The following is a 19,118-nucleotide window of genomic DNA, read 5'->3' as shown; positions in this document are numbered from 1 at the left end:
GACCCCAGATATTTTAGGTAAGATTTTAATTGGGTTTATCTTGCACTTACTCTGAAGTGACTTTTCAAAGTGGCATGTCAGCAATGTGTGAGAAAGCATAAGAGACACATCTCCTTCAGTCAAGGCTTCCATATTTTGATCTAATAGGAATCCTCTCTGTTAGCTAATGGGTTTTAGTATATTTAAGCCTTCTGTCCATTTTACTGTTGACATCTTATGTTGAAAATTTATTCAGGATTGCTTGGGACACTAGAAAATGTAGGGATTTTTTTGTTTTGTCTTCCAGGAAGGTCCCCAGAGGAAAAAAAGGAAATCTGAAGCTGTAGGAACTGGTGACCAGGTTGACCTATTGGCCATTGGTACAGCAGTTGGCAGCATTTTATTATACAACACATTAAAAGGAGAGTTACAGAGCAAACTCGTAGTAAGTATCTTTTTGAAACTTAGCATAATGAACTCTTAATGCTTTGGTTTTGATCAAGCTGGAATACAGCTTTGTCTGTCAGGGAATGAGGCGGCTATGTTCTCTACTCAACTTTTATAAGAATCATGCTTGAAGTGTTTTAAGAAAGAATAATAACCTACAGGTTATATCATGGGATCATTATATTTTTTCATCCTAATTTCCTATACCTTATATGTGTCTAACATATAAATATAATTAATATTCTAATTTAAATCTTTTGATGGCTTTCCTTCAGTATTTTTAATTTTGCTTTTTTAGTTTTTGAAAATGGCAACTTATATATGTAATTAAAATTTTATTGGGATGACTCACAAGGAAATTTTTGATTAAAAAGCTATTTCCTATGTTAATTTGGATAATATTTAGAAACAGTATTTTGCTCATCCAAGTTTACCAAATTCAGTACTATGAATGATCCTGCATATTTACTATTTCTGGTCTTTAAGAGAGGCAGCTGAATGACATTTGAGGTCTTGGCATTTTCTTTAATCTTACTTTGTAAGAACAATTATTAGCTCACTTTATACTTTATAAATATCCTGCATATTCTTTCACCTCTTGGTGCCTCTTAATATTTTAATTGCTTAATGAACCTACCTAAACTCATTAATAAAGCCCAATGGCCAATAATGTCCAGGATATAGGAAGAAGAAAAGAATGGAAATATGTCACCATCTTTCTCCCACTGGGTTCAAAAAAGTTTTTTTTTCCTTCTTTGCTATTTTACTGAAAAGCTGGAAGTGAACATTATTTCATCTTTGGAGTAGGAATGACATTTCTGTCAATATTTTTTTGAAAAATTCTCTTATGAGCAATTTGGAACTATGTTCAAAAAATTATCAAACTGTGCATACTCTTTGATCCAGAAGTGTTTCTACTGGGCTTATACCCCAAAGAGATACTAAAGAAGGGAAAGGGACCTGTAAGTGCCAAATTGTTTGTGGCAGCCCTGTTTGTAGTGGCTAGAAGCTGGAAAATGAATGGATGCCCATCATTTGGAGAATGGTTGAGTAAATTGTGGTATATGAACGATATGGAATATTATTGTTCTGTAAGGAATGACCAGCAGGATGAATACAGAGAGGACTGGCGAGACTTACATGAACTGATGCTAAGTGAAATGAGCAAAACCAGGAGATCATTATATACTTCAACAACAATACTGTTTGAGGATGTATTCTGATGGAAGTGGATCTCTTCGATAAAGAGAGCCAATTCAATTTCAATTGATCAAGGATGGACAGAAGCAGCTACATCCAAAGAAAGAACATTGGGAAATGAATATAAACTGCTTGCACTTTTGTTTTTCTTCCCGGGTTATTTATACCTTCTGAATCCAATTCTCTCTGTGCAACAAGAGAACTGTTCGGTTCTGCACACATATATTGTATCTAGGATATACTGTAACCTATTTAACATGTAAAGGACTGCTTGCCATTTGGGGAGGGGGGTGGCGGGAGGAAGGAGGGAGGGGAAAAATCAGAACAGAAGTAAGTGCAAGGGATAATGCTGTAAAAAATTACCCTGGCATGGGTTCTGTCAATAAAAAGTTATTTAAAAAAAAAAAAAAGCATAAGAACACAAGGTGATTTTAACAGATTAAAAAAAAAAAAGAAAAATTTTCTTATACACATATTGAATATTTTATGTGTAGTAACTCAATTGTCAATGGCATAATGCCATTTCTTTTTATTTTGAAATAAATAAGAATTCCTTATTTAAAAACAATTGACAGACTTAGTAAAGAGGGGGTAACTTGTTGTGTAGATTATCTACATGTATAAAGAATCAAATAACTCATTTTCTATAGTCATTTCAGCACTTATTTCTTTACTAGGGAGATTATGAGGACTTTGGGGATTCACAGTAAACATTTTGAGGACTCTTAAGAGCTTGGATTGTTTGGTCCAACAATTTGTATCATGGTATCTTTTGAAGAAAATACAATCTGTTAAAAAAAAAAAAACTTTCTAAGAGTTAAAGTATATATAGTAGGCATAGAGTTTTGTTTTTTGGATGTTTTGGTGGGAGAGGATAGGGTGATTCATCTTAGGGGAGGAAGGAGATAGACTAGAAGGAGGAAATAGAAGAGAACACAGAGGGAGTACAAGAAAGTAGAGATTGGAGAGTGAGAGTGTGGCCATTTCCCTCCTTAATCTCTTCTTGTAGATGCTCTTTGAATCCTGTTTGTGGGCAATTGGATGCTTTTACTGGTTATACAGTTAGTTTGCATTGATACTCAATTGAAATTTCTATACCAGTTTTATTACATTTTTTTGTTCCTTATCCACTGTAGCCATAGAATCATGAAAAGAATGAAACTTTGCTTTCTTTATATTGTCATGCCACAGTTACATCCTTTAGAAGTTGGGGAAGAGGAGAATTCCAAAATATGGCCACATGTATTATAAATATATATTAATATCCTACTTACTTAATGACCACTATTGGTCTTCCTTTTGCTTCCATTAAAACTGGGAGTCTGGTCTGTGGTATTTTATGCACTTTGCAATTTTTACTCTCAGAAAATGATAAGACTCAAAGTATAATTATGTAAGTTGGCATTCTAATTTTCAAGTTTGCTTTAGAACTTTTGATATGTGGTATCTCGGTTTAAATTGTTTTGAACTGTAATGAGGGAGGAGGGGCAGGCAGCTAGTTGATATAGTGGACAGCGTACCAGTCCTGAAGACCTGAGTTCAAATGTGGCCTCAGACACTTAAGACGTGACCCTGGGCAAGTCACTTAACCCCAATTGCCTCAGCCAAGAAAAAGAAAGAAAGAAAGAAACATAATGAGGGTTTTTTGGGGTGGGGAATCAATAGTTATATGCTTTAAAAAATAATATGTAGCCTATAGAAAAATGCAACTTTTTAAGAGGAAGAAAAAAGAAGTTAAGAGTTTGGGAGAATGTTTTTAAATTGTACTTCTGAAAATTGTTTTTCTTTTGAAGTAACTTTAATCTTTTATTTAAAGTTTTTTATTGTTGGAAAATAGTGCTTTTTTATAGCATTAATTTCTGAACATAATTCATTCCTTCCCCACCCCAACGATTAGTGCAACAGTTTATTTTAAAGTTTATACAAAAAAGTTTTGTATTGTTTCTTTGTATCCCTCCATATATATGTGTGTCTGTGTATATATGTGTGTGTGTGTGTGTATACATACAAATGTATGTGTGTATATGTGTTTACTATTTGTTAAAAAATAAAAAATAATGTTACTGCTGTTTACTTATCAGTATTTTGTCCTTTTTAGAACTTATAATAGGTTATCTGTTCTTTAAAAAAAACAATAGGATATTGTGTTTTGATCTGGCATATTTAACTCTGAAGTTATTCCAGAAATTGGGATAGTATAAATTGAATCTACAGCTTGGAGAGAAAATAATATTTTGTCTTGTAGGTAAGTTAGTTTTCAGGTGTCTTATGGTCTTCAGGTGTCTTAAATTGACAATGAAATTATGAATGTTGATTTCATTTAAGTAATTACTTTATTGTCTTTTATATTTTGCTTCTATTTAATATTTGTTTCTTTCTCCAGAGTGGTGGACATGACAATAAAGTAAATTGCATACAGTGGCATCAAGATAATGATTGTTTGTATAGCTGTTCAGATGATAAACATATTGTGGAATGGAATACACAGACTTGCAGAGTAAAGTGGTAAGTAAGATGGTTCTATTTCAAAAGAAAGATTCCAGAACTGCTAAGAATTGATTTGGGAGTTTAACAGATCATTAAATAATGCCATTATAGACTTCTTTGTTAGGTATTGTAGGATTTAAGCTAATAGTACCTTCCTTTAAGGAACTTAATATCCAATTGGAAAGAGAAGCGAAAGTTTTTTTTAAATTGCACTACAATACAGTGGAAGCAAATGATAGATTAGAAAAAGCTTATCTTGAGGCCATGTATTATATATGTAATAAACACTGAATTCAGGAAAGAGAAAAAAAAATGTTTTGGCATGGTCTGGAAGTGCTTCATTATAGGAAGGACATATCTAAGTAGATAATTAAGGTTTGAATCATTGTATAAGAATGGAGTACCTCAATGTGATATAGGATGATGGTGGGAGAGCAGTAAGTATTTTTTGAGTTTGGCAGCTTTGGAAGATAAGATTCCATAAGTTGGTGGAAGTCAAATTGTAGAAGATCGTTTAAATTCAAATTTAAAGTATTTGCATTTTCCTGTTGTAGTCATTGAGAAGCCACTGAAAAGTTTTGACTGTGATAGTGATATTAAATAGTGTTTTAGTTTAAAAAAAAATTTGGCAGGACAGAAAAGCTAGAGACAGATTAATTTTAAAGAGGCAGTAACTGAAATGCAAGACTTTGAACAGGTGGTCATAGTGGGAATGGAAAGGGAAACATAAAGAGGGCTTGGTGACTGAGGGAGAGAGGCAGGGGTGAGAAAAATAAGATTATTTAGTTCCAAACCTGAGGGAGTAGGAGAGTGATAGTACTGCCTTGTATAAATAAATCAGGGAGTGTCTGCTTGGGGAGAGATATGATGAATTTGGTTAATAATTGCCCACAGTGATTTAGCCCTTCGTTGTTTACCAAAAGCTTTCTAACCTCCTTAGTGTATGAGGTAAATGCATTGTTTATCCCAATTTTATACATGTGGAAACAATCTTAGAGAAAGGGAATGAGATTACTGTGTTGTATATCCAGGAAATGAGCCTATGCCTCCTAGATCCAGATTAGAATTTTTTTTTTCTTTTTTGGTCCAAATCTGTGGGTTCATTGGCAAAAATGAACTCCTGGAGAAATTTCTAAAGCAACTAATAGGTGACCCACAACTTACATTCAGAATTTGCTTGAAGATCACATATCCTATGTATGTTAAAAGTAGAGATTGATCTGCCTAACTTTGCAAGTCTTTGTCCATCCTATTAGTATTGCTGCTGTTTTCTGGTGATTTTTCTACTGATCGATGTTATCTCTTAATTTTAAATGCAGCATTCGACAGTGCAGGAATGGTGATAGGGACTCAAGAACAAAATTGTAGTTGTGGAAATAAAAGTTCCAGTCTGTGGAAGTAAGATACCTCAGAGTAGGGATAGTATAGAATAGAAGGAATGGCATAGAATTGAGTCTTTGATAAAGGTAAAAGGAAAGAAAAGGATTCACCAAAAGGCAAGAGCGAGGTACAAGTAGAACCAGTGTAAAACCTGTCACAGTTGTCAAGTAGGGATGGAGCCTGGAGGAGGGGAAATTTTTATTTCTGATTTGGAAGGTTTTTGTTGGAGCTCCTAGACTAAAATCAAGTTTTCAGTAGATGATTGATTAGAGAAGCCAAATTGTACAGAGTTAGGAGACAGTCAATAATAAAGAAATTAGAGGCTCAAGCATATAAAACTCTTTTAGAAGTTTGGCTATGAAAGGATTACTACTACGTACTCTGAAAAAAACAAATGTTTTTGGATGTACCTTGAAAGCTTTTTTTAAAAGATAATTTTAGTTACTGAATTAAAAACTTAAGAGCATAACAGTTTGAAGTAAAATTTTGTTCTAATCAAAACTTCTTAATTTAAAAAAAACAGTTCCTAGCTTTTATTTTTATATCTTGATTTTCAAAAAATAGCTTTTCCTTCTCCCCTCCCCAAAAGGTCATCCCTTTTAAAAGGATAAGAAAGAAGGAAAAAAAGCAGATTCACAAAGCTAGCTATCCTATCAGCTAAAACGGAGAATAAATATAATATTCTGTATCCATAGTCCCTCACTTAACACAGAGTATGTGTGTGCGGTGTCTATTTTCTCCAAACTTGGGAATTTTTATCAGACACCATTCTGCTTCATTGCAAGATAATTTCAAAATGATTTTTATAGACTACCAAAATCTTTGTGAAGTCACTAAAATTATACTCCATGCGGGAAAGTGTTCTTACAATCTGGTTAGTTCATTCATAGTTCTTGTGGCAGATAAGTAGTACTGACTGCTTCTAGATGTAGAGATTATATGACTTGATTCAGTCATTGATGTTTCCACAACTTTCTGCACATTTCAGTGAATTTTCAGAGCTTTTACCTCTTGAGTATTCTGTGTAATGTTAAGGGTTTTCGGATAACAGATTTTTGAGGTATTTAAACATATCTTTATGAACAACTAAGAGTTTGGAAGACTATTCTTGAAATAAAAGTTTTGTTTCTTTTCCCTACAGGTATTGGTAGCTTCTTTAATTCTCCCTCCCTCCCCCACCCCCGTTGGCCAGTTAAAATTTTAAAAATTCTCAGTCTTGCTTGTCAATTCTCAGCTTTTCTTTCTCAGATTCTAAGTAGTCCAGGCAATATTTTGTCATTTGGTTTGTTTCTCTTGGTAATTATTAAATGTGTAATTTTCTAAGAAGAAAGAAAACCTGATTATTAACATGCTATCTAGTCATTCTTTGAGAAATTCAAAGAGAAGTTCTGCATAATTGTTGGGAATATATAAATACATACATAGGGTTTCTTCATCTTAGTGCATTTCACAGTGAGAGGATTAAGTGATTTTAGGGTCATAAACATTGAAAGATAGCGAGTGAAATTTGATTGGTACTCTGAAGAGTGAAATACAGAATTAGTTAAAAAAAATTCTTATAATGAATAGACAGCTTTTTTTGAGATGCCCTTTGAGGAGTTTGATGACACTAGACAGTATATAAAATTGTTCTAAGGTCCTTAGGATGGTTAGTTGAACATCAATAACTTCTGTACTATATAGGACCAAATCTGGATGCTTTCTGTAGAACATAGGAGTCTACAACAAGGTCAGAATGCTCTGAAATCTGGAGAGAAAACATAGAAATGTATTATACATCAACCCCATTGTTCAACAGATGAGGAAACTGAAGTCTAGAAAGATTTGAGCACTTGCTCAAGGTTACAGAGCTGGGATGAGGCCCTAGTCTCTTGACTCCTACTCCCATGTTCTTGAACTACCCCCTGATGCTTTCCTCCAGCAGGGGCCTACACCTGGAAATAAGATTAGGAAACATGTTTTCTAAGGAGATGAGAATGCTAGCAGCCACACCAACATGAATCTACCTTGGGCTGAAAGACTGAAAGCTCAGGTTAGTGTGTGACCCAGACATGATTGGGGTGGGGCTGATGCCAGGGACAAGAAAGAGAAGTGTATTGTAGACTGCTGGGAAACAAGGATTGTAACTGAATTATCTGCCTCCCCTTCTTAAACCCTTATCTTGCTGAAAGGAGATACTTCTAGGATGAGCTGAACAGGAGCCAGTCAAGTTTTCTCAGGGCTGGGCCTCTGGGCTATGTTAGAACATGATGACAATATGCTGGATCAGTTTTGCTTGCGCACAGCTGAACACAAGGTTTGGTTTTCAAGGAACACACCTGGCATTGAAGCTCTTGGTGGTAACATTTGTTACTGCTTGCTGCTGCAAAGGGATGAAAATATTAACTTTATGCAATATCTTTCTTTCTGTAATACAGCAAATGGAAAGGTGACATCAGCAGTGTCAGTGCTTTGTGCATCAGCCCTGATGGGAAAATGTTGCTTTCGGCTGGTCGAACTATCAAACTATGGGATTTGGAGACTAAAGAAGTCTATAGAGTGAGTGAGTCAAAATAGGTGCAGGTATAGTAAAAGCACAATAATTCAGACTAATTTGGGAGGAACACCATTTTGAATTAGGGAAAGTATGAATTATTTTTATTATCACAAAATACTATTTTTTATGTTCAAGTATATTGAGTTACTGGAATCAGCCACCAAGGAAATGTTTCCAAATAAGTTTGATAGCAGTAGAAGCAATTAGAATTAGCAGTGTTGCTTATACACTGGATTTGGAGTCAGAGCCTGAGTCTGATCATAGCCCTACTGCTACTCTCTTTGTGATCTTGGTCGAGTCATAGTCTTTCTAGCCCTAAGTTTCCTCACCTGTAAAATGAGGGGGTTGGATACGATGATTTCCTTGAGTTCCCTTCTAGTGCTGAATCAACCTCTGGATCATTTTACTATGACTTTGCTCAAGTCCATTAGATATAGTTTCTTAAGAAGAACAAATATATACCCAGAAATCTTGTTTTTATTTTAATTTGTTTGGTATTAAATTTGTTTTTCTCTTTTTTTTTTAAAACAATAATATAGAGCTAAGTATAGAACAAGTTAAATTACTATATATTTTGATTTGGATTAGTTTGAATTAATGAGCTTTTACTGTACTGCTAACCAAAGATTTTTGTTTTTCAGACTGAAAACTGTTACTGTTTAAAATCAAATATAGATTTTATACTTTATTGGTTAAAGAAAAAAGTTCTCTGGGGTTGCTGAGATGTGGTGCTGTGATGATACTAAATTGTGGTTTCGACTTAACTGAATGTTGAATGAGGACATCTAATTCCTTGGCTGTGTCTGAGCATATCCAGTACCCCTTTTGATTTTGTGTTAGAATTAAGAACTTGACTTTCTGCTATGAAATGTAAAGAAACTTGGGTTATGGGGAGGGCATGTGGGTTATTAAGAAGGAATACTTTGTAGTTTTTTATAATTTAGGCAGATGCCCTATTTCCTAAGAATTCTAAAGAGTGCAGCATAAATACCTTCAGTTGCTTGAGCTATCAAACTGTGGGACTTGGAGAACAAAGAAGTCTATAGAGTGAGTAAATCAAACTAGTTCCAAGTATAGTAATAATTCAGTAATTCAGAATAATTTATTGTCTTCATTTAGTTGTAATCATCTGTCCCCATTGTTTATTACAATTTGTAGCTGAAAGAAATATCCAGATTTTTTGGTATTATTGCTTTAGAACAGTCTTACTAATGAAATTTACTCTTTTCTAGCATTTCACAGGTCACGCAACAGCTGTTTCATCACTCATGTTCACAACTCTTAGACCTCCTAAAGAAAGTCAGCCCTTTGATGGAATTACTGGTCTTTATTTCTTATCTGGAGCAGTACATGACCGATTACTTAATGTATGGTATGTATTTTTATTTAGAAAAAAATGTGCCTTGTTTAAAAATAAAAAAAACAAAAAACTTGGCATATGTGGATCCAAAAATATGGCTGACTGTTTTGTTATGGGGATTTTGTTGTGTCTTTGACTTCTATAGGACATTCCAAGTTATGGATAGAGGTGATAGACGAATAAAAGACTTAAGTTGGCTGGTTTTTTTACTTGTCTTTAAAGATAATAAACTTGTTTCTCTCATATTCAGTCTATTTTTGCAAGAAACTGATCAATAATAAGATTTCTCTATTAAAAAGATATTTATAATTTGTAAAAGCACAGCTACATCTCCCCTTCTCCTCCTTTCTCCCATTAATGCAAGTAATGAATCATGGGATGGAGTTGCATGTATTCAAATTTGCATTATTTAAAATTGTGTTATTTCAAATTAGGTAATTTGGATTGGTGCTATGATGACACTCAATTGTGGTTTCCTCAAACCGATAATTGAATGAGGACATCTAATTCCTTGGCTGTGTCTGAGCATATTTATCAATCTGCATTTACAGTATTATTATGAATACTTTTACTTTTGAACTAGCTTTTTTAAAACCAAAATTCCTCTGGAGTAAGTGGTTATTAAAATTTTGTGACTCATTCATGGGATGCTCTCGATAGAGTTTTGGAAATAAGTAGCAAATATTATCTCCATTTTTTGGTCTGTAGTTTAAATCTTATGCCTATTTGACATATTGGGTAAACTGGGTCGTAAACTTTGGATTGAGGTATACAGGGACATTGTTCTTGTAGTTGCCAAATTGGGTTGAGCATTTGGTAGTTTATTTTTGAGCTTGCTCGGAGAGGGGGCTGTTTGTGTGGATTGAGTCTATAGTTTTTGTCCTTATGACAGTTAGGTCCCTCAGTCTGGGGACAAATGAGTAATTAAGATGGCAGCTTTGAAAAATTATATGAAGACTTAAAAATATGCCCCTATTTTAAATGCTTGTGTAGTTTCTTTTTAGCCTAAGAGAGGTTGTAACTGTTTAGTATGTTTTGTCAAAAAAAAATATTATGTTTACTAAATCTCACAAAGTTTCTTTATACCAGAGTTGAATTTCTCTTCCGGTTAATGAAAAGAAGAACTGACATCTGTAATATAGACACAAAATGATATATATTTTAAAATTTCATAATTAAAGTGTCACTATTTGCATATAAGAGAACTATAATCTCTCATATAGTCATGAGAGGGAAGAGCTCTTAGATTTGGAGCAAGTCACCTTGGGACAAATGATAGTTGTTTTGCAGCTTTTGGGAAATTAATTAATTGATTCTCTAGGTCTCACTTTTTCATTTATTGGTTATTTTTTTTCCCTCTCATTTTTTTAAAGGAAGAGGGTAGGCTCAGATGACCTCTAAGGTCTTTATTTTCAGGCAAACCTAACTCAAACCAGTGCTGTGATTTTGGTCCAAATTTAGAATAGGCATTTGTGGTCCAGAAAAATCTATTTAAACTACTATAGAATATATATTAAAAAGTATACTGACTCACAGTTACTAGTGCCGAGTTAGGTAACTAGCCCCACTTGGCAATGAGAAATCTGCTAAATCTCCATCATCACCTCATCAAAGATCAAGCCTTTAATGTCCCTCAATTGGCTTCAGCCTCTATAGGTAGACCAGCTCATCCTGTATGTAACAGATGCTGCTCCTACCATAGTCTTGTGCCCTAAATCTGTTTTATGCTAGATGACTTGTTTATTGTATAACTATGCTATTGCTTACTTGTTATGTATGCCAGAAAAAGTATTGATAGATGCTTTCAGTTTTCCAAGGAAGCAGTGTGAAAGAATAGTTTCATTTTAATTTTTATTTCATTTAACTTTGGACTAATTCTGTGAGGAATTCAGTACCTTTCTTAGATGTTTCCAACTTTTATGTATCTCTTGGATAAATGCTGCTTTATGTATCCTAGGCAAGTTCGGTCAGAAAGTAAAGAGAAGAATGCAGTGATGTCTTTTACAGTTACTGATGAACCGGTCTACATTGACCTGACTCTGTCAGAAAACAAAGAGGAGGTAAAATTACTAGATAATTTGGTCTTGACTCAGAAATGCTATTTGCTTTTTATCCCATTTTGTAAGATACACCATGTTGATTAATTTGTGACTCATTTACAAACCAAGATGGTAGGATGGATATAGTTTTGGTAATGACCAAAAAGAGTGAAGTGTATGAATGTGATGAAAAGATTAATGAAATTTTTGAGTAAAGAAAGGGGAGAAAAATAGACATTTATTAATTACCTAAAATATGCCAAAAACAGTACTAAGCACTTTACAAACATTATCTCATTTGGTGCTCACAATAACCTTGGCAGGCAAATGCTGATACTTATTACCCCTATTTAAAGTTGAAGAAACTAATGCAGATTGAAGTTAAATGACTAGGATCACTTGAGTAAAGAATATCTGAAGCTGGATTTGAAGCAGGGCTGCCTGACTTTGGGCTTACTGCTTTGTGCACTGAAAATCTCATTTGAACATTTTGGATATAAGGAGGACTCAACTCAGAATGGATAGAGCTATTTGAAAAAAATTTATTAGCAGGATAAATCAGTCTTTTGCTATTTGCCAACACAAGATTCTAGAATATTGAATTTTATTTTGGATGTTCTAAGCTCAAAGATAAGCTATTTCCCCCCAAAAAAAAAAAACCTGTAAGTGCAGTTTTTCCCAATATGATCATATTTCACATTACAACTAGTTTAAATGTCTCTAAGCCATCTTAGACTGTAATAATTCAATTTCAGCTTTAAGGATGTAGCCAATAACAAATTTAATGATAAATCTTTTTTAACAGTTTTGTTTGAAAAACAGAGATACATAATAATCAGAATCAAGAAATTTAATTTTCTATGGGTAACCCCCTAGAATTCTACCTGTTGGAGAATGAAGTTTTGCCATATAAAAATTCTGATTTTTCTTCAAAGGGTTAGCAACATTTCAATAAACACAAGATCTGTATTTTAGAATGAGCATAAAATTGATCAAGAGGCATGAAAATTATGTAGAATAATTTTAATCATATAGATCATTTAATTCAAGTTCCTTACTTTACAGTTGAGGAAACAGAAATCAGGACCCTCGTCCAGGGTCACACAGGTAGTAACTTTCAGAGGCAGGGTTGGAACCTGTGTTCTTGACTGCAAATGCATTGAACTTCCTTGTGGTTAATCCTAAGTCCTTTTAATAAAGTAAATTTCTTATTTGTTGATGTTCATTTGCTACTGTTACAAAAGCAGGATAATGTGAAATGTTACAAATAGTAAAATCTTGATGTTTGTATAATAATAACCTTATGTCACAGTTTTTCAGAGTCTTCCCTTTCTATTTCATAAAAATATTTTATAATGAACTGAATCAGTTTACTTTGCCTCTAACATCAGATAGTAAGTTGGAGCGATTGAGCTAGTATCTTTCAATAGAAAGGATCAACCTTTAGGGAAGGGAAATTTTTTTATTTTCCTTACCTCTATTCCTTCCGATTTTACTTTTCATTTTCCTGATTCCATACTAATATAGAGTTCCTGTGAATATTATAAGCAGATTAACATCTTTTTACATTTTGAACTTCCTAAGTTAACAGTAATTTCAGTTTCTTGAACTCAGCCCTCTAAAGTGTTGCCTATTTCATTTGTTCCCCAGGTTTTTGCTTAACTGTCTAAAATTCCAAGTATGTACTGATATGTATTACAAAGGCAGTCTGCAATTTTTTAGCAGTGATATGCCAAAGCTTCATTTTTCTTTACTTCTTCTCTTGACTGTACATGGTATTATCTCCCCACCTGTTTGCTATTCCCAAGAAACCCTGCAATTAAAGCAAGACATATAACCTGGAGTTCCTCCATAGGGAAAATCTGCTTAACCAATCCACATGCAGAATTGTGACTTTAGTTATCTGGCAGCTTAGAGACCCTAGAAGAGCAATAAATAAGAGGAGTCCAAAATTCTTGGACATACCTTTGCCTTTCACCTCATTTATGTAACTTTCTCTACCATTCTAATAATACTGTTAATTTTGATGCATGTGCAGAAATTAATGTGTTATAGGTCTCAAATTTTAATCAGTTATTACAATAACTAAACTAGTCATATAATGTTATATTGAAGATCTATCCTCAATATTTTCCCTTCTTGATATGGAGAGGACTTGGAAAATTTATAATTTAAAAAGGGTAGAGATATTTGGGAATAGTTGTCTTCTGGTGGAAAGTTAGTATATTGACAGTAGAAATCGTTGACTATTAATTTCAAGGAGAATAATTAATGCTTTTTGACTTATTCTTTTAGCCTGTAAAGTTAGCTGTTGTTTGCAGAGATGGACAAGTCCATTTATTTGAACACATATTAAATGGGTAAGTTAGAATTTTTCAAATGGGAATTTCTTTTTGTTCACCTGACTCTTTGCTATTATATCTCCTACTTACAGTTTATTACATTGTATTATTCTGGTTTTGTGTTTTCCTTTGTTAATTTTTATAATTAAAATAAATAATAATTTATTATTTTATAATATTTATATAGAATCAGAATTTATATAGAATAATACACATATTATGTGTATGTCCTGTGTCCCTCAAAAAGGTAAATCTTCCTGATTCTATCCCCGGTATTCTATTCACTGTCAAACTGCCCCTTATTTCTCTAAATGTATGTGTCTTAATCAGTCTTTTTCTAGTTGTAGACAATAAGGCCTTCCTTTTCAAGATTAATTGCTTTTTCTATGCTCTTGTTCCTATTCATTCCATCTCTTGTGTCTGTTTTACCAACTGTTCTCAACCTTATAGTTTTCTTGGCTTTTGATTTTCACTTAGAATTCTTCTGTTCTCTCTTGTGTGAATTCTTTTTCAACCTTCCATTCCTCCCACCTCTCCATTTCTACTCCTCTTTTTTCCCCATCAAAAAAAAAAAAAAAAAGAAAAGAAAAACTGCAGGCCAATTTCCTTTTACCTAAAAAAAAAAAGTTCTTTTGTTTTCTGATTTTTTTTCACCATAATTATTCTTTTTTTTCCCCTTTAAAAAAATTTATTTTCCTCCTATTACTCCTTCCTATCATGGTTTCCCTTTGTTCCTCATTGAGTAAACACAGAAAACAGTCGTCAGTACATACTGCATAATTCAACAAAACTCACTCCCACATTAACTTTGTGTCTTTTGGCATTTTTAGTTTGTCACCTCTTTGTTAATGGTTAAAGTTGTGTTTCATCTTCGTTTTTTTGGAATCATGATTTTTCATTGTGTTGATTATAGTTCCAAAGTCTTTTTTCACAGTTGTTTTTCTCTAAAATTGTATTGTATAAGTGTTCCAACTATTCACTTTGCATTTATTCACAAAGAACTTCTCAGTTATTTCTGAAACTGTCACATTTTATCATTATAACACAGTAATGCTCCATTACATTTATATGCCACAAATTATTTTTAGTCTTTCCCTAGTAACTTCCTTATTTCCAATTTGTGACTACCATGAAAAGAGTTGTTAAAAATAATTGTTGTACATATAGATCCTTTTCCTCTTTATTTCTTTGGGCTGTAAGTGTCATAGTTGTGTGACTGAAACAACTAGATAATGCAGTGCATAGAGCAACTAGGCTCAAATTTGATTCTGGATACTTAGTAACTGTGTGAGCCTGGGCAAGTTACTTAACTCTGCCTCAGTTTCCTCATCTCTAAAATAAGGTGAAGGAAATGGCAAGTCACTGCAGTATCTTTGAAACCCCATCTGGGGTATTCGTGGCAAAGAATAAGATATGATTGAAATAAATGAACAACTCACATTTCAATAATTTGATGCACATGGTTCCAAATTGGTTTCCAGAATGGCTGGACAATTCATAGATAAGATCCTTCATTTGTTATTTTCTTTTATTTTCTTTCATCTCTCACTGTTGGTAGCCCCTCGATTCTGTTACTGAAACAATTTTTTCTCTCCCCTTGTCCTTCTCCCATCCAATTAATTTTCAAGTCTATGGTTTCTGATTCTGTAGTGTTTCCTATATCTGGGTCTTTGCATTCCTACTGTAATTGATTTAGGTCTTGTAGTCATCTCCATATGAAAAGATTATTTATGAAACTTTCTTGATCCCCTACTAAACTTCCCCTTTTTTTCTCCTTACAAGCAAAAGTCATCTCCCTAAATTTTTTCAGGGCACCCTGTATATACCTCACTTTGCCACTTTCCATATGTTGTCTTGTATCATATTTAGTTTTCTACATGATTCAGCCTACCCTTTATTAGATTATAAATTTCTTGAAGGTAGTGTCCTTGTTAACTTTTTTTTTTTTTTTTTTTTTTTTTTGCATTTCTTGAATTATACAGTGTCTTGCACATGGTAGGTAGAATTTTTCTGAGTTGAATTATAAACTAAAATGAAAACCTTTAAAGGGAACACAAAATTGTGTGAGCACATTTTTGGATTTCTGAGATCTTCCCACAGGGGTACCATTAATTGAATTTTCATTAGATTTCAATTAGATGTTTTCATAATGTTTTTTAGTATTAAGTTTTCAAAGTACATTCTTTATATTCTCTTTTGATGTATTATTCATGGAGTAACCTGCAGTGTACCTATATGGATCCCTGGACCTTGTAAACAGCATGACTCTGTTCCTTTGTTTTATAGATGGTGGTATAGAAGGTTGGTGTAGTTCTGATGACCAGAGATTATATAGATATTCATTGTTCCCTCTCCCTCTGGTTTTTACTTTATTAGGGTATTTTAATATTAAGTTTGAATATTAAACTTATTCTCAAGTGATTTGGTCACATCTGAGTTTTTTCATTTCTAGATACTGCAAAAAGCCTTTGACTTCGAATTGCACTATTCAGATTGCAACATCTGGGAAAGATAAAGAATCAACACCTAGTCCTATCCCAATTCTAGCAGCAGCTTTTTGTTCAGATAAGCAATCTTTGCTACTTGTCTATGGCAGTCTTTTGCAGCCAGCTATTGAAAGAGTGGTAGGTAGATCTATAATTAATAGAAAATTATGTTTTTAAGGGTGAAAAAGATTTTAATGTAGCATTTTGGTCTGCTTGGTTTTTTTAAAAGGTTAATTTCCAGTAGCTACCAGAAAGATAGCTCTTTTGAAGTGGGCAAGTAAATCTTAAAGAATTTTAATGGGTGGAGAGTTTTATTTTGGAATTTTATCACTACATATACTACTAGCAAACATTGAAATTCTGTGGATGGCTATGTAATGGATAATGTAATGATTTAATTTTTTTAACTTAATTTTCTTTGAAGACTTTTGATGAGCCTGTTATGAGCATGCTACTCAAGAGTACTTTTTAAAAATCAGTGGCTGGTAATTGTGGCTATAGTAAAGGCCCACTAATTAATGTTATTATATATAAAAAAAGAGGAGGATGTAGTATGATATATATGGGTTTTTGAGAGACAAATAAGATTTCTTTCTAAATTCAGCTCATTAGCATTAAAGGGTTCTTTGTCCATAATTTTTTATGACCAGAAATATTGCTTTTTACAAGACATGTCTGATCTTTTAATATATATACTTTTTGGTGTGTATACATTGATATATATGCTTAATTTTTTGTGATTGATTATGTCTGAAATTAATTTTTTACTTTTTCCTATTCCAGTCTTTGACGTCCAAAGAACCTCATATGTGTCTGATAAGAGATATTAATTGTTGGACTCCAAAAATAGGAGTAGCTGTAACAAAGGTGAGTGAATATGGTATCATTTTTGGGAATGGCTTCAGGTAAACTATTTAATGAATCAGTATATCATAATCATTAGTTAAGCTGTTTATTATATGTTGGGTATTCCATTAGTTGTTGGGAGCACAAATAATAGTAATGAAACAATTCCAATTCCCATTTGTTTTATGCCACTCCTGAATCACAGGAGAAAGTGGGCTCTATATCCCTAACCTTTCCCAGCAACAATACCCTATGGAGACTGAATAATTTCCCAACTCCTGTTTGTCTCAAATCCCATATTAATCTGTTTCTTCCTACATGGGAGCAAAAGGTCCCAATCCCTCTGCTGTTCTTCTTATTTTACCCACATTCCTGACCAGCCCTATCTCCCACTGAGTGAGAGTAAGCTTTCCTTCTTCCCTTTCATTCATTCCATCCACTAGTCTCATTGAGACCTAGCTTTACCACAGCATCATCTCTTCATTGATCATCTTCTGTAGCATTGCCCTGCAATTTCTCTTAACACTCATGCCATGGAGACAGGGAGGGGAAGGGCATGTAGAATGGAGTGTTATTGCTCATTATGCCATGTCTGGATTCTTTTACTATCCTCATGTAGCTTCCCTGCAGATCCCATTACCCTTCCCTTCCTCACTCTTTCAAAGATACTTTCTGGACTCCTGGATAAGTAACTTAATTAATATCTTGGATTTCAGCTCTTCTAATCCCTCCCATATCCAGTCACTTGCCACATTTTGCCATTTCTACCTTCTCAGCCTCTCTGAAACCTGATCTCTTCGCTCTAGTTACAGCTGCCATCTTAATTCAGGTCTTCTTCATCTTTCACTTTATTATTTCAGTGACTGTTTAATTGGTCTCCATTTTTTCTTCCATACTGCTTCTGTGTTTAAGTGCAGATCTGTCTATGTGAATCCCCTCCTTAATCAACTCCAGGAATTCCATGTTGTTCTAAGATAAATGTTAAGCCCTTTCATTTAGCTTTTAAACTCCTTTAGACTCTGACTCCATCTTGTCTTTATGAGCCTTACTGACATAGCATGTATCTTTCTCTCTTTACTCAATGCTCTTCATCCCTTTTTGGCCTCTTTAAGCACTCTCCCTCACAGCTTAGCTACGTAGCACTTGTGCTACATACAGCTTTTCCTGATATAACTAACGCATTTCCACCCTCTTTTATTTCTTTGTATTCATTGATATTTGTTAATACAGTTTTTGTCTTTCCTGTTAAAATTATAAATTCCTTCCCATCAGGGAGTTTTTTCATTTGAAATGTGTCCCTCATGGCCTCCCACAGTACTTGCACAGAATATGCTATACTTGTTAGGTAACTGATCTGATTGCTTCTCCTTTATGATGTATAATTTGTTTTTTGCTTTAATACTATTCAGTTCAGCATCTCAGTTAATATTCCAGTGGTCAGTTGTCTTAAGCAATTATTGTTATAGCAAACTAAGGAAACCCAGCTGAACCTTAGAGCTGTATTCATACTATCTATTTTTATTCTACTGGGTAATGATCAAAAGGCAACTTGAAATTTATATTTTTTACACTAATTACTTCAGCATATGCCATATACTTTGAAATCCCTTCCGTTTTCATGGACTTTTGACATTTTCTGAGTTTTATGACTGTGATTGAAGGATTTCCTATTTATATCTTTCTAGCATTATTTGAAATAACCTCAGTATTTTAATTTTGTAAGACATCTTTTGACTCACCTTAACCTTTTTCTATGGCTTTTCTGATTCCTCTTTCAAAGATTTTTGAATTGCTATATTCCTAAAAATGATCGAAGAACTTTTCCATTCTATACAGGCGTGTATAGAGTACACGCCTTGCCTTGGAGTAATTTTGCTTTAGGCAAATATTAATAGTTCATTTACTTTGGGGGAAGAAGGGGTGCCCAAACTGTTGACTAAATGGAAGCTATCTATGAAATGTTAACTCATCCTAATAATGTAAAGATAAGGGGTATAGTGAATAGAGTAAAGAGTA

At 33.6% G+C, this 19,118-nt stretch overlaps 1 protein-coding gene and 2 non-coding genes across 3 annotated transcripts in view; all 3 read left to right on the top strand.

The window, feature by feature from the left end:
- The window catches only part of WDR43 (WD repeat domain 43), a 41,857-nt gene that overhangs the window by 9,662 nt on the left and 13,077 nt on the right, over nucleotides 1-19,118 (top strand). The window contains exons 2-9 of the mRNA XM_051976219.1: nucleotides 287-424; nucleotides 4,010-4,131; nucleotides 7,911-8,031; nucleotides 9,262-9,401; nucleotides 11,347-11,449; nucleotides 13,724-13,788; nucleotides 16,223-16,394; nucleotides 17,040-17,123. Of these exons, the coding sequence (XP_051832179.1) occupies nucleotides 287-424; nucleotides 4,010-4,131; nucleotides 7,911-8,031; nucleotides 9,262-9,401; nucleotides 11,347-11,449; nucleotides 13,724-13,788; nucleotides 16,223-16,394; nucleotides 17,040-17,123 (945 nt within the window). The remainder of the gene's footprint in view (nucleotides 1-286; nucleotides 425-4,009; nucleotides 4,132-7,910; nucleotides 8,032-9,261; nucleotides 9,402-11,346; nucleotides 11,450-13,723; nucleotides 13,789-16,222; nucleotides 16,395-17,039; nucleotides 17,124-19,118) is intronic.
- Nucleotides 8,758-8,840, top strand: LOC127552661 (small nucleolar RNA SNORD53/SNORD92). Its single transcript, XR_007951516.1, has one exon. It is a non-coding gene; the product is annotated as a small nucleolar RNA SNORD53/SNORD92 (small nucleolar RNA).
- LOC127552662 (small nucleolar RNA SNORD53/SNORD92) lies at nucleotides 9,837-9,918 on the top strand. The gene has a single exon (XR_007951517.1). It is a non-coding gene; the product is annotated as a small nucleolar RNA SNORD53/SNORD92 (small nucleolar RNA).

Source organism: Antechinus flavipes, chromosome 2 (genome assembly GCF_016432865.1).
Source record: "Antechinus flavipes isolate AdamAnt ecotype Samford, QLD, Australia chromosome 2, AdamAnt_v2, whole genome shotgun sequence".
In the NCBI taxonomy this organism is placed as follows: domain Eukaryota; kingdom Metazoa; phylum Chordata; class Mammalia; order Dasyuromorphia; family Dasyuridae; genus Antechinus; species Antechinus flavipes.
Note: the sequence above shows the minus strand (reverse complement) of the source record. Positions and strands in the feature narration are given on the sequence as shown.